The sequence below is a fragment of the Saccostrea echinata genome, unplaced genomic scaffold, assembly GCF_033153115.1.
Source record: "Saccostrea echinata isolate AGI-Se365-2 ecotype Australia unplaced genomic scaffold, CSIRO_AGI_Sech_v1 ptg000032l, whole genome shotgun sequence".
In the NCBI taxonomy this organism is placed as follows: domain Eukaryota; kingdom Metazoa; phylum Mollusca; class Bivalvia; order Ostreida; family Ostreidae; genus Saccostrea; species Saccostrea echinata.
Window position 1 is genome coordinate 8,291,708 of NW_026889781.1, and position 14,069 is coordinate 8,305,776.

General features: G+C 32.7%; 2 protein-coding genes across 2 annotated transcripts; one reads left to right on the top strand and one right to left on the bottom strand.

Moving 5' to 3' along the window:
- The first annotated feature begins 4,985 nt into the window (after positions 1 to 4,985).
- LOC133198026 (uncharacterized) lies at positions 4,986 to 13,724 on the top strand. Its single transcript, XM_061334183.1, has 5 exons — positions 4,986 to 5,339; positions 10,095 to 11,803; positions 12,031 to 12,228; positions 12,433 to 12,594; positions 12,998 to 13,724. The coding sequence occupies exons 2-5, from the start codon at positions 10,214 to 10,216 to the stop codon at positions 13,562 to 13,564; spliced, it is 2,517 nt and encodes an 838-aa protein (XP_061190167.1). The 5' UTR covers positions 4,986 to 5,339; positions 10,095 to 10,213; the 3' UTR covers positions 13,565 to 13,724.
- LOC133197928 (uncharacterized) lies at positions 5,674 to 8,477 on the bottom strand. The gene is made up of 4 exons (XM_061334104.1): positions 8,134 to 8,477; positions 7,352 to 7,539; positions 6,083 to 6,199; positions 5,674 to 5,797 (listed from the first exon to the last, which is right to left on the bottom strand). Exons 1-4 carry the CDS (start codon positions 8,422 to 8,424, stop codon positions 5,674 to 5,676), a joined length of 720 nt encoding a protein of 239 aa, XP_061190088.1. The 5' UTR covers positions 8,425 to 8,477.
- Positions 13,725 to 14,069: the final 345 nt, after the last annotated feature.

Here is a 14,069-nt window from a genome sequence, read left to right on the forward strand (position 1 = left end):
CCCACGTCCTCAAAGGTTTTAGGAATAAAACAAACATTCGGAGCTTAGAGCCCAAATAAATAGACAGGAAAAACTCTGAGAAGTTTGGGGAAATATTAGCCTGGTAGGATAGCTACTCGCTTTTTCTACCTTTATGCTAAATTGGCAAAGAGAAAGTCAACAATATTCCGATTAAAGTTGAATGATGTTTACTGTAGAGTCAGCAGATAGAAAGTGAAATTTTATAAAAGTTGTTACACAAAAAAATCATAATAAACAGGTACAAGTAATTATTAAATAAACAATGTCAGATATGTAAATATCTTTTGAAACAACCTGTACCGAAACCCGCTAAGAGAAGGTCCGATTACTAAAACAAAAAACAAAGATCAATCGGTTACGAGAGATCAGTCATGTATAGCACTTACAAAAGTTTTTACAGTTACAAAAGTTAAAAAAAGTAGACAATAAAATCAGAAAACTTACAAACATTAAACTCCAAAAACAATGTTTTTTGCAAAACATCGGGAAAATTTAGTTACCTTCTCTGAATAAAGAGTTCTGAACAGGGAACATAATTCATAAGCGGTAAAATTTAAATTGCCAAAAAATTATAAAAATAGAAAAATTCCAAAAACGCTATTTCGTGAATAATTAAAAAAGAAATGATTGCTAGTAATGTTTTAAAATTAAATCATAAAAAGAAACAATTAATGGTTTTCAAGAGTAAATATATAAGTTTGTATGATTCTTGTATTTTATTTCTTAATGTGTATTGTTAATGACTATATAAATAGTTCTGTTTTCTTTGATTTTGTCAAACAAATAACAAAAACATTAAACACACACACACACACACACACACACACACATACGTGTATGGACTCCGATCTGGGGACTCTGTCATAAAAACTTAAAATGGGGACTAAGCGATTTCATGACATATTTGGTATTGTTTAACTCATTTTACTTCGTAGGTATCCTGGTTTAAGTAGATGGAGTGAGTCTTTGAGATTGAATGATATTTCCATGAATTTAGAAAATGGGGACCCGGAAGTGCCAATCTGAGGACTCTGTGTAAAGTTAGGGGACCCATCTTCTCATAAGCAAACAGAATTGGGGACCTAAACTCAGTCCCTCATACACAAACAGAGAAAAATGGGGACCCTAATTTATAAATCAAAATTTGGGTTGGGTAGACTTATGAAACGCACGGTGTTTATTTATTTGGTGTCTCTTTTCGTGCCATATATGGCCATAGATATACATGTTTTTCTTATACACTGAATTTCTGTAATTTGGTTGACTTGTACATACAGGCCTTTTATAACTCCAAATTCGCATCTTGTGGCATAGCTTGGGGTCGATCAATGTGGAAGCATAAAATGGCGGGGAGGGGGGGGGGGAGCATAAGGCCCCGATGGGACAAAGCCGAAGTCCAGGGGACTCTGGGTACGAAGCCCCTGGAAGCTGGTGCATTTTAGATAAGTGACGATAGACTTAAAAAGATTTATAACATTTTAAACCATAAAATGTTAAATGCTAATCAATGCATTTTTTCTAAATAACGTTTGTAGTTATTATTAATGATATATATTGTCATAAATGCGTTTTCAGCGAGAAAAAAAATTTTGGTTCTCCCTGATGTCCTTATTATTAAACTGCATGTTATAGGCCTATATGCATTTTACATGTATTCAATATTATACAGTTTACACTAAGTATGTATTATCCTTTATATGCATGTAATGCTTTTGAAATTTCAATCATACATGCATGTTTTCATGAACTCGAGTCTCATAAATTATATATAGAAATGATATTCATAAATTAATATAAATTGAAAAATTAAAACATTAACAAATAATGCAAAATTTTACTACAGTTCAGTGTTCAGTATTTTCTTCGGAGAGTGTTTTAAATTTATTTTTGAAAAGCATTTTAACTTTTTATGAATTCATTTTTCCCACCGAACAATGTGGAAGCACGTGCTTCCGTGCTACAATGGAAGCTACGACCTGTTAGTATTTAACACGTTTTCTCTCTTGAGCTTCTTCAGAGTTTTGCAATTTCAAACTGAAGGTCGTGGTCACAAAGTAGTTAATATACCTTAAACTTATTAAGGATGAGGGCGCATTTGATTGATATTTGGCAGGAATCTGGGCGTATTTGAAAGTCAAAATTTCAGCATTCTTTTTATGTATTGAGTTCTTCTGAAAAAGGAAAAGGAAATATTTTCCAAATATTGTTGTTCTGATTTGCTGAAGAATAACTTGAAAATTGGCTAAATGAGTCATGTGGTTCAAAATGTTACCTTTTAAACTGATTTATGAAAGTTTTAAAATACATGTAGATAAATATGTATAAGTTCAGTAGCACTGAGAGCGAAATCAATTTGAAACTTTGTTATACATGCACATGTAGATGAAAATACATTTGACTATAGTCACTATACCCTATTATCTTACTGGTGTTATTATGTATTTGCAGTGTTACTATGTTATCGTAATTATTATGATAAGCGAACATAAATGATAAACTGAAGAGGTATTTTAATGAAAATGCAACTTTTTCCTTATCGTCTCGAGCAACGGTCCGGAGTCGTAGAATTACTGGCCTGGAAGGATTTTCTACGGTCGAAAAATGACCCTTCTTGTCGTAGAATATTGACCTGGGTCATTTTTCTACGTAGAAAAATGACACCCTGGTCAATACTCTACGGGGGTCACTTTTCGTTGTTACACCGGAGTCCGCATTTTGCTCTCTTCTGAAAATGGGAGAGGATTGTAAATTTTGGCTGTGTATTGTTTGCGCCAATGCTTTTTCCTATGTGTGTAACTCTGTAAAGCCTGTCCAGGTGTGGTCAGCCGACCAAATTATGGATATTTTAATTAATTATTTAAATGTTTCATAAACACGATTCCTGTGCATCACATGTCAAATACGCCCACATATAGCACTGTGACGACGAATATTGACCTCTGAGGAAAGATGACTGGGTGTCAATTTCACCAATCGATATTTCCTGCCTCCTCATAAATGTTTCAAAAGAGCTATATGTCCGTGTGATATAATGAGATCACATACTTTGGGCTGTGTATCCGTAGTTTTGGTATAAATAGATATGTTGTTGAACTAAAAAGAGAGAATGTTGACAGTGAAATGTCCAAAGTAACGAGGAATGTGGTTTTCGAATTTATTAACAAGTCCCAGCGATGGCAATGATCAACATGAAACAACAAGTAACCAGTCGGATGCGGTCATTGTCTCCAAATTATTCAGTAGAAATGGTAAGAGCGTAAAGGGGACACTACTAAGTCAGAAATGTACTGACATTCCCATTTTTTACTGACAAACTTAGACAATTACTGACCTTGTACTGTCTTTACTGCAAAACTTAGACAATTACTGACCTTTTTACTGCCGGTGCTGATAAACTTAGAAAAGTGCTGACAATCTTAGTCGGTGCTGATAAACTTAGACAATTACTGACCCGATTACTGTCCCTGCTGAAAAACTTAGACAAGTGCTGACATTTACTGATAATTACTGTCCCTATTGTTCTCGCTCTAGCGGGGTCTGCAGAGCTGCTTATTTTTTATATACATCTAAATGTTACAAAGCAAAGTTAATTTATCGAAAAATATATATATATATATATATATTTCTATACAAATATACATTCCTGAAATGTATATTTTTTTTAACTAATGAAAAACTTAAAGAACAGTAATTTCATTACGATATCTGATGGGTTTTTTTTTCTTTATTATTAAGAAGTGACAAAATAAAAAAAATAAATAAATAAACATATAATGTTAGAAAAAGAATGAATGAATGGATTTATGAATTGTATGATTATGAATTTTATCCATTGAAGAATAGAACATATTTATTTAGAATTTTTTGTATTTTTCTTTTTTTGTTTCCATTAATTAAATTTAAGGTAAGTATTAAAGGAATTCATAAAAATTCAGTCATGCATGGTAGCTGAAAAAGGGCTGTTTTTACATTATTTCCGTTACGGTATATGTGATGTGTGTTTCGTAACATGGGATATAGTATTGGTTAAAACAGGTCCGTGATATAGGGAAAAAAGAAATATAACAAGAGTTTTTAAAAAACAATTCCCGGTGCCCTTTGTACAATTTTATTCATAATTAAATGGTCTTCGCTGACCTGGATTTTTTATTAAAATTAAGGGCATGTGATTTATACTTCCTTTTCTTTTCTTTTTGGACATTTTCCCTTTTGTACACACCTGTAGAGCCAAAAAGATAAAAACACGAACTGTACATTGTCATTGCAAAATGTACTTGTCAACGTACAAATTACAATATACTAGTCAGAATATACACAGGCTGATATCGTTTATCATAGGAGAACGAAAATCCCATGAAGAGCTGGTGAAATTAATTCCATCAATTATGTATATACGAATTATTATATCTATAAATCAATTGTTCATTTTGCTATCGCTCTTTGAAATGTAGAATGTAGAAAAAAAATCTCCGGGGGCACGAAAGTCGTTGAACTTGGGCCTCCATTTCTACCTTTCTTTGATCCACTTAGGAAGAAAGAAAACGCTCTCCCCCGAAAGGGGGGGGGGGGCACAACACATGGAACCTTGTACATGTATTACAAATGATGTCCTTTTACATAATCCATCTAAAAATAATACAGAAATGGGAAAACTGTTTTCAAGAAATTAATTATAACTATGGTAATAAGACTTATTTTCTTATGTATATAGACTCTCTCTCTTCTTCTCTCTCTCTCTCTCTTAAAAATTCGAAAACAACCAATTGATACTTTTTTGTGTGCCCGTACTTTCATTATTGAAAATTTTTACAACTTAAACAAATATATTTTTTTCAACAAATGAATTAGTTTGATCTGCAACATTAAGACTTTTAACTGTCAAAGGCGAAGACGTGGTTCCTCGTATTGTTTCTAGCTCTACTGTTTGCCTATGGTGCACATGGTGCATACAATGTGTCAGATGTTGTGAATTAGCCTTTTTAGGAGAAATACAGACAACTTTATAACAGGACTGAGCGTAATTTTTTAACGGTATACAATGTTTAAAATATTTAACCCGTATATGATGTTCGACAAGCTTTTTTGAACAAGGAAATTCGGAAGGACTTCTGCCTTGAGGTCTAGCTTGATGGAATGATAACAGTGACAATCTTGATCTTAAATTGTTTACAAAACAATCTTCTTTATGTATTTACTACTGAAACTGCCGCTGGAAATAACTTTTCAAGTGCCTAGCAGTCTTAAGTACTGTACACAGAAACTACGCTGAAGAAGTTGGAATTTCCTCGATCCTCATGACTGTCTCATGAATTGATGTGGTAAGTATACTATATGATAACTGTCAATGTCTCTTTCAAGTAAGATAAACAGTTACAGTAGTAAAAATAATTTTTCTTACCCTACTTTATATATATCAGACTGACATAGAAAATTTTGTGTAGATCAACATGGGGGTGCTCTGTTCCTTTTAAACTAGTCTATACATGTATGGAAAGAAATAGAGTACAATGCCAGAGTTTTCACAGGTGATTTAATGATTGAATTTCTCACATTAACATCAATGCACAAGCTACATATTATAAATAATATTTAAAAACTGTCACAGACTATGTCAGCTAGTTGTGAAATGGGGAGTGTCCACTGATGAGGGAATTACTTCTTGCCCTTGGTTTTCTGTCTGTAGACGGCCAGAGGTGTGTCGCTGTCGGAGTCACTGGAAAAAGTAGCTGCTGTTGGTGCAGTCATATCTCTAGCATCTCCACGGTCAGCAACCTCACTTAAGAAAAAAATGACATCATTACTTTCATATATATCAATTCACAGAAAATATGAACATGATGAACACTCTTGATTTTTTTTAAAAAGATAAAAAAAAAAAAAATAATCATAATAAATTGTTTCATAAATTACAGAATTCTAATATGAAATATTTTAATTTTTGTTTAAAAAAAATTAACAGCTACCTGGTAATCTCTGTTTAGTTTAATGTAAATGTATAGTCTACATGTATTAACTTTTTACTTTAATTATTAATCTTAATTAGAAATAAATAATGACTTACGTATCACATTGTTCCTCCAACAATCCAGAGGGTTCTGAACTGCTTGTTTCTTGTGGATGTTGTTTGGAATGCCGAAGGAAAGCCTTAACAGTCATACCCCTTTTTACTGCCTCTTTTCTGGAAAATATAATGAACTGACATGATCACACCATAAAAAAAAATTCAGGAAGGTTTCAAATAGAGCCAGAGCTGGTTATAGATATGTACATGCATGTATTTCACATTTTATCAGGCAGACCACCTTATTTTATGATGTACTTGTACTTATAATTTTTTAGTTTAAAATGATATGATTAATAAATAATAACACAGTACTGGTTCTATGGGGAAATTTTATTTTTGGGATGTTCACATCAAAATTATTTGATTACTTGGAATCTGGGGGGAAAAAATTAGAAATGAATATATAAAATTAAGCTAATACATGTTTTACTTTAGAATTCCTTTAAAGAAAAATTAATGTTAACAATGCTGAAATATATTTAATATTTAATTTAATTTTAAATATAATTTTGTTTTATATTTCACCCTTTTAAAGAAGTTTAAAAAATCAAAGCACAATTTTTCTTTTGATCTTTCTTAACAGTAGGAAGTATATTAACTGTGTTAGTTCCATGTGTAATCTATGTTAATTGCATGGTCAGCAATGACCTGTGGAGACAATAGGTTTTAACAAGTCTATTGTTCTCTGCTGGTTTCCCCTGCTACTGTGTGTTTGATATACACAACATACAAGGAAAATCAATCAAATTGATGACCATGATAATATCAAAATTTTATAATTTAGAACATGATTAAATTTCTCATTTTAATTTATTATTATAATTTTACAAGATATATCAATACTACTTGGTACTACATGAAAAAAAAAGTATTCATTTTTTTATTTAGTTGTTTTTCCTTTTCTATATTAATTATTATCATTTTTTTTACTTTTTACTTTTTTAATGTGTATAGAATATGACATATGGAGATTAAAACAACTCATTTCATAAACATCAGAAATACCCCATTTATTCAATAACATAATTAAAACATGATGAATGAAGAACATAAACAAATTAATTGTGCTGAAAACTTTTGATAAAAGAATTATCTTGAAAAGTCAGAACTATTATTATCATTTCTGTATACCAGAAATGTATGTGTCAGATAGCTGGATATTTAATAACTTAGGCTTTCAAATTTAGTTCTAATTCTATTGATCTCATTCCAACTGTTTTTAACAAAATCCTATGAAAAAGGTGACAAAATTTTATGATCACTTACTCTTTTTTCTCGTAGAAGCGTCCCCAGTAAACTGCTTTTCTCATTCGGTCTTGAACCTTTCTTCTGTTTGTGGGAGTCTGAGGCATGTCACACTGGTAGGAGTTCATGATCTCATTTGTTGCAGCCTCCCAGTTACTGTCCTTTCTCCCTGACAGCTTGTACTTTTGCAGGGCATTATTGACAGACTTCTAAAATAGAATTTGAATTTTTTAATTAAAACAGCTGAACAGATTGTGAAGTGTTCATATAATCAATGGATTTTGCTAAATAATAATTATATGTTTTCTTTTTTTTATGAAGTTTATGAAACTACAAATTATAGTCTCATGCTAGCTACATGTAGAAATTTAGATACAAAAATTTTATTTGGCCTTCAGTCTGTCGTGACACACTGTACATGTACCCTAGTTCCTACATGTAAATAAAGCATGTGGTTTTCAAAATATAAATGTGTATCGATTAAGGGGACAAATTACAGCTCTTTGTATTTCAATTTATTTTTTAAATACTTAAGTAAATGACTGAATTTAGTTACTTAACAAATTACATAGTCAAAGTAGATGAATTTTTAAATGAGATGAAGTTCTTCAGATCATACAAGTTCTGTCATTATATTTTTAACAATATATATTCCACAAAAGTTCTTCCAAAAAATAGTTAATTTCACAATTATTTTTGTTCAAAGATTTATTCAAATGTACATTGAAGTCAGAATTTTGGACCTTAACAGATCTAAATAATAAATGAAATTAGCAGAAAGACACATTTAATTTGCTAATTACCTGTAATAAAGCATGCTCATAAGTCCCTCGCATCCAAAACCCCTCAGGATCGAGGCCTTGAGGAACTTCAAGCATTGTCTGGGTTCCCACAGTTGTCTTTGAGGTGTTGCAAGAAGATGTCTGACCCGCTTTCAGTTTCAGGCAGCAAACACAATTAAAGTCACAGGACTGAGAAACACTGGGAGGCACATAGACAGTACTGGGAGTAGGGTTCTGTATGGGAGCATAGGATCCATTGGGAGGATAGTTATAATCCATGGGATTAAAGGATAGATTTTGATAGGGGTTCATGATGAAGATGCACGTTATATTAACACACACTGAACGGTCTGAATAAAGCTGAAGACTGGCTCAGGGACTCAATAATTCTGTCATTATTAAGAAAATGACATAGTTGTCTTTAAAATCTCATAATTAGGTAATCAAGCAATTATCCCTCTCACTGTAACTTTTCATCTTCAAACTATTATCCTAACAATTAAGAGACTACTTAAACAATTCGATGGTCTGTGACTTCCTAATGGTCAAACAATGAAAACTTAATTGCATGGTCAAACATATTTTAATTACTTAGCATTATTAACCAAAATTCTGCATTTTGCTTCGTATCCTCAGTTGAAATTTGAAATATTTGAGAAATTTGGTAAATCAAATTTAATTTTTTAATTGGTAAAATTTCAAAGTTTTTCAAACAAAGTATAATTGCATAATTATTTGAGTTTCCTGCATGTGGTACATGTTTTTTATCTCCCTTAATATTTCACAAAATTATGTCCATTACAATTGAATAGTTATTAGATCTCCAAAATAAATGATGGATTTAGAATGGGATTATAATTATAGAGTTTTCAAACAATTAATTTTGTTACGATAAATTAATTGATGTTCATACATGTGATACATGTAAATGTTCTATCATCCCCTGGAGAATAATCATCAGTATTTCTTCTCATGCAAAAATATACAGATTTTGATCCTTAAGTTATAGAAAAGAAATTTGACGAATTCATTTGGCAAATGGGAAAATCACATACTGTTTAAACTCAACCTTTACTCTTGGAAGATAAATTGTAAAGTAATGTTGATTATTTTTTTTTCAATTTCTTCGAGGAGGGGGGCTTATTAATTAAAAACTTTGACCCATATATGTAAATAAGTTTTGTATGTAATTCACATGTACATGATGTGTGAAAATGGTTTGTTAAGTTTTAAGAATTTCTGCCCCAGCTATCACATTTGTAAAATTTAAAGGCAATAAAATACATTATGTATGTTCAAAACCAATTCCTCTCACAAACAATGTCTATTTTTATAACAATACATGTTGTATGTATTTAGATATTTATTTATTTATTTTATTTTTTTTTTTAATATAAATTTGCCCTTTTGAGAAAGGGGGGATTAATATCCTTCACTCCTAGTTTAACAAAATTAGAAAAAAGGTGATAAGGTAAAATTGAACTCATTTTGATTGGTTAAGAGCACTGGCCAATGAAAATACAGTTCAGCTGTTGAACTCTCTCCCTTGATCCCCCCCAGTTACCTTTAGTTTAGTCCTTATAATTTCATGATAGTAATATGACATGGGTTCTCTGCATTTGTATCTGTTGTTTTGTCCTCAGCAGTATGTCTTTTCAAGTGAAACTTGATGGTAATTAAAAAGTTAATGATGTTTTTTGCTAAGCAATATGCTAAAATTTAAAAACCTAAAAAAAAAAAGAAACTAAGATATCCTTATTATAAATAGATATTAAACAAACAAACGACCATGTAGAAAAAGACCTGTAATAATTTTTTTATTGGAACAATTGTTGCAAATTTGTGTGAATTTTAAATGAAAATAGTGAATTCTTTGAGTTATTTCAGATAAAATCTTGGAACCAATTTTTTTTAATAAATAAAAATCCAAATGGGATTGAAAATGACATCAGCAATAATTAATTTCTTTTCATTTTTTTAAGGATCTACTAGATTGTGCAAGTGTACTGAATGCTGTGGAAAGTGGGTACCAAGGAGTACATTCTATAGACATGCCCAGGATGACATTACAAGAAAAGAAGAACTGGTTACTCCAAAGTTCATGTTCAATGAAGATGCCTACAAGGACCCTTGTCTCCTTAGACCTTTGTATGAAGGATCCAAAGTAACTGTGCTGGAAGCTGTGACGCAACATTTATATGTGTTTTCAAGTAACCATGGGGTGTCCAAAAAAGCGATTTCAGATGTACTGCATAATGAAAAGCAAACACTCCCAAAGCCCAACCACTTGCCTGCATCGTTTGAGGAAGCCAGGAATGTTATTAAACATCTTCTTATCCCTCTTGTGAAGTACGAAGTTTGTATAAATGACTGCTTGCTGTTTCGAGGTGCACATGCTGATATTGATACCTGTCCAGAATGTGGTGAGCCTAGAAGAGTCAATGGACGTGTTAGGAAGACTTTTACCTACATGCCACTTGGGCCAAGACTTGCACGGTGGTTTGGAACCTCAAATTTGTGCCAGTTGTTATATGCCGATAAGATTAAAATACGTGGAACGTTGACAGATTTTACTGATGGACTGCTATACAAGTCCTGGTTTCAGGAAGGAGGTGTCTTTGAAGGCTGGCAGGAACAACTATGTGTCCCTCTTTCCCTTTTCACTGACGGAGTGAATCCTAACAAACATTCATCCAGTCAGAAATCAATGTGGCCGCTTATTCTTACTTGGATAAATCTGCCTAGAAACATCCGTCAATTCCTTGGACCCATGTTTTTAATGGGAATAATTCCAAGTGGTATAAATGGGAGTGAGCCAAAGAATTTGGAGCCATACTTGGAAATTTTGACAGAGGAGTTGCTTGGCTTGACAGAATTTCCTGTAAAGACATCGTACACTACAGCACCTGTAAAAGTAAAAGTGGCATTGTTACAGTTTCTGTGCGACATCCCAGCATATTCTAAACTTTTACATCTGAGTGGTGCAGCTGCTTTAAGATCATGTCCGTATTGCCAAGAGACTGGACACTATTGTCATTTCCTGAAGAAAACCATTCATTTGTCAAACAGAAGTTTCCTTCCTCTTAGTGACTCTATGCGAGGTTCTTCTGGATTCGGACTAAAAGAGAGAGACAGTAATGTTCCTGTTTCCTACTCCTTTCAAGAGGAAAAACAACGAAGGGAAGAATACGACAAACTGCCAAACAAACACCAGAAAATGAAACACCAAAAAGAGACGGGGATGAAAGGTACCTACACATTCATGAAACTTCCATATCATGATCGCAGAAATCAAATGCAACCAGACGGCATGCATACTATTGCTGACTTTATAAGCCATTTAATGGATATGCTTACTGGAAAACATGATAGCCCAAACATCAGAAATTGTGAGAAAAAGTTTGACAGATTTCCAGAAATATGGATTACGGCAAATCCAAATCCGATGCCACCAGTAAATTCTACATTGCCATCAGCCAAATCAAAGGGGAAAAGAAAGAGAAAACGTAATGAAGAAAACATTGATCCAGAATGTGTCCTTCCCCCAACACCATGGTCCCTCTCTAAGGAACAACTGAAACTTGCCGATGAGAGAGCCTCCATGATTAAGTACAGTCTTTTGCAAGACATAACTCCAGGCCCAGATTTCACAAAGCCATGGACGTTACGGACTATGAATTCTAAGCTTCAGGTAAATTGTTCATTCAATAATTCTTATATTTATTTTAAAATATTTCTTAAGAAATTATAAATTATTATTATTACACACAGCACTGAGGCTTTAGTTGAGCTTTTATAAGTTTTAGTTTATGGCTTGTACAAGTTTGTTGTCACTGATTTTTTGAAAGGTATTAAATCAAAACAAATGCAGGTACTAATTCTGTATTTTGGATTTACAATATTATGTTTATTTTACAGTTTGTTACAAGTGGAGCTCTAGAGTGGTGCATCAAAGGATTCCTACCTGCAAAACAAGAAGACACCCTGCAGAAAATGCTACATGTTATTAAAAGAATTGTGTCACCAACTTTGAAAGAGGAAGATTTGCCACATCTGCAGAGAGAAGTCCATTCATCCTTAGCATTATTTGAAAGGGATTTTCCACTGTCCATGCAGGTACAAAATGTAGTTATTTTATTTAATTTGCCCAATTATCAACATTTCTGGCCTATGAGTTTTATATTCTTTCTGGGTCAGACTTGAATCTGAAGGAAAAGTCTTGTTTGATTTAAATCTTTTTTCAAATATGAATAAAACATTTCATTTAATTGGTTTTAGTGCATATGTAATCAGACTTTTTTTTAACTTTATATTTAACAGAATTTAGTCACACACCTCATCCACCATATTGTTGATGGTTTTTCAATGTATGGACCCCTCTATGGGAGATGGCTCTTTGCTTATGAGAGGGCCAATGGCTGGATCACTCGCCAGTGTTTGAAGAAAGGTGCCGAGGAATCAACAGTAATGGAGACATATGCAGTGAGTATACTTTATGAAATTTTTTTAACTTTCATTTTCTTTACCACCACTTTATATAGCTACTGACACAGTGTGTGTTTTTCTTGAGCTTCATTTTGTGGATATGCATTTCAGTTGATATGATAATAATAAAATAGTGTACATACTGTAACATGTCTTGATGATTGTAATAAAAGGTCTATATTTATAAAAGACAAAATCAGCATAATGTGCAGAACAAAATTTGAATAAATGGTCTTCTCTAATACTTGTGATAGTTTCGTAAAGGAATAATAGACACTTATCAAAGAGAGAGAGAGTTATCTCTCCTGTCAGAAGACTGATGAGCCTTAAGATCTCCTTCACTTGAGATGTTGCTGCTTTTGTACTGTTTTATATTTATTTAATTTGTATTTCAATTTAGGTGTATGACTGGTGCATGTACATGGTGCTGAGTCAGAAGTTTGTTCCATCATCACATTCAGAAGGAAAAAGTCAACTGATGTCAGCTTGTGAAAACTTGGACAACTTGCTTCCTACCATGTACAGTATTTCCTCAGCATCTGACAAGCATATTACCTTAACATGTGACATGAAGAACCATATGAACTGTTACTACAGAAGCGGAATGAATATGGACATTTTTCACTTTGAAGACTCTGTGAAAGAAACTCTGAGATACAAAACTCGTGAGAGGAAGCTTTGTGCCAAAAGCCTAGCATTGACAAAAAATGGTAGCCTAGTGAAGATCTTGAGCGCAACTCACACCAACTTGTTCGGAAACATAAATGTTTTTCTGGAACACAATGTGAACTTTAACATTCAGACATGGGCTGTGATAGACATTTATCCGCAGGCCGAGAAAGAAAATGGATTTTTTCAGACCACAAGAAAGACTGTAAATCAGCGACTTGTACATGTAAATTTGCTTAGTGACCCTGTAGTGTTTGTGGAAAAGGACAAAGTAATTCATATCTTGGATGTTGCTTAATTTGATTAGAATGTCTAAGGGTAACTGTGGTTAACTGATGTGAAGTTGTATTAAGTATTAATAAGAAAATAAGAGTTTGAATTTTGGAAAATGCCTGATTTATACATGGAATGGTATACAAGTTGAATTCTGTTCACCATAGACTGGTTTGCTATTTATCTCTGAACAAAGAAATATACATTATTAAGTCTATCAAGACATTTCTCTTCAGTGTTTGGATAGACCATATATATATTGTGTATGTTGTGTCATAAACTTTGTTATATTTATAACATGATGTACTAAAATAAATAATATCTCCTTTTGAAAAATTGTTTCTATGATGCATTGACATGTTACAAAATTAAAGTCAACAATTTGTATAATGGTTGTTGCGCAGGGAAACTTTATGGTAAATGTTACTGAAGATAACATTGGCTATTTAACTGGTTGTGCCATTCAATATTAAGGCCAGACCCAGGGTTTTGTTTTTGGGAAAGGGAGAAAGGATGGGTCGATTATCGGG

What these genes read in the sequence shown, in the direction of transcription:
- LOC133197928 (XM_061334104.1), bottom strand. Translation starts at nt 8,424, where the DNA reads ATGAACCCCTATCAAAATCTATCCTTTAATCCCATGGATTATAACTAT. An exon ending in CGCTTCTACGAGAAAAAAGA is followed by an intron (nt 6,200 to 7,351) that starts GTAAGTGATCAT and finishes TATATTTTCCAG; the next exon opens with AAAAGAGGCAGTAAAAAGGG. An exon ending in TTGGAGGAACAATGTGATAC is followed by an intron (nt 5,798 to 6,082) that starts GTAAGTCATTAT and finishes TTTTTTCTTAAG; the next exon opens with TGAGGTTGCTGACCGTGGAG.
- LOC133198026 (XM_061334183.1), top strand. Translation starts at nt 10,214, where the DNA reads ATGTTCAATGAAGATGCCTACAAGGACCCTTGTCTCCTTAGACCTTTG. An exon ending in CTATGAATTCTAAGCTTCAG is followed by an intron (nt 11,804 to 12,030) that starts GTAAATTGTTCA and finishes TTTATTTTACAG; the next exon opens with TTTGTTACAAGTGGAGCTCT. An exon ending in ATTTTCCACTGTCCATGCAG is followed by an intron (nt 12,229 to 12,432) that starts GTACAAAATGTA and finishes TATATTTAACAG; the next exon opens with AATTTAGTCACACACCTCAT.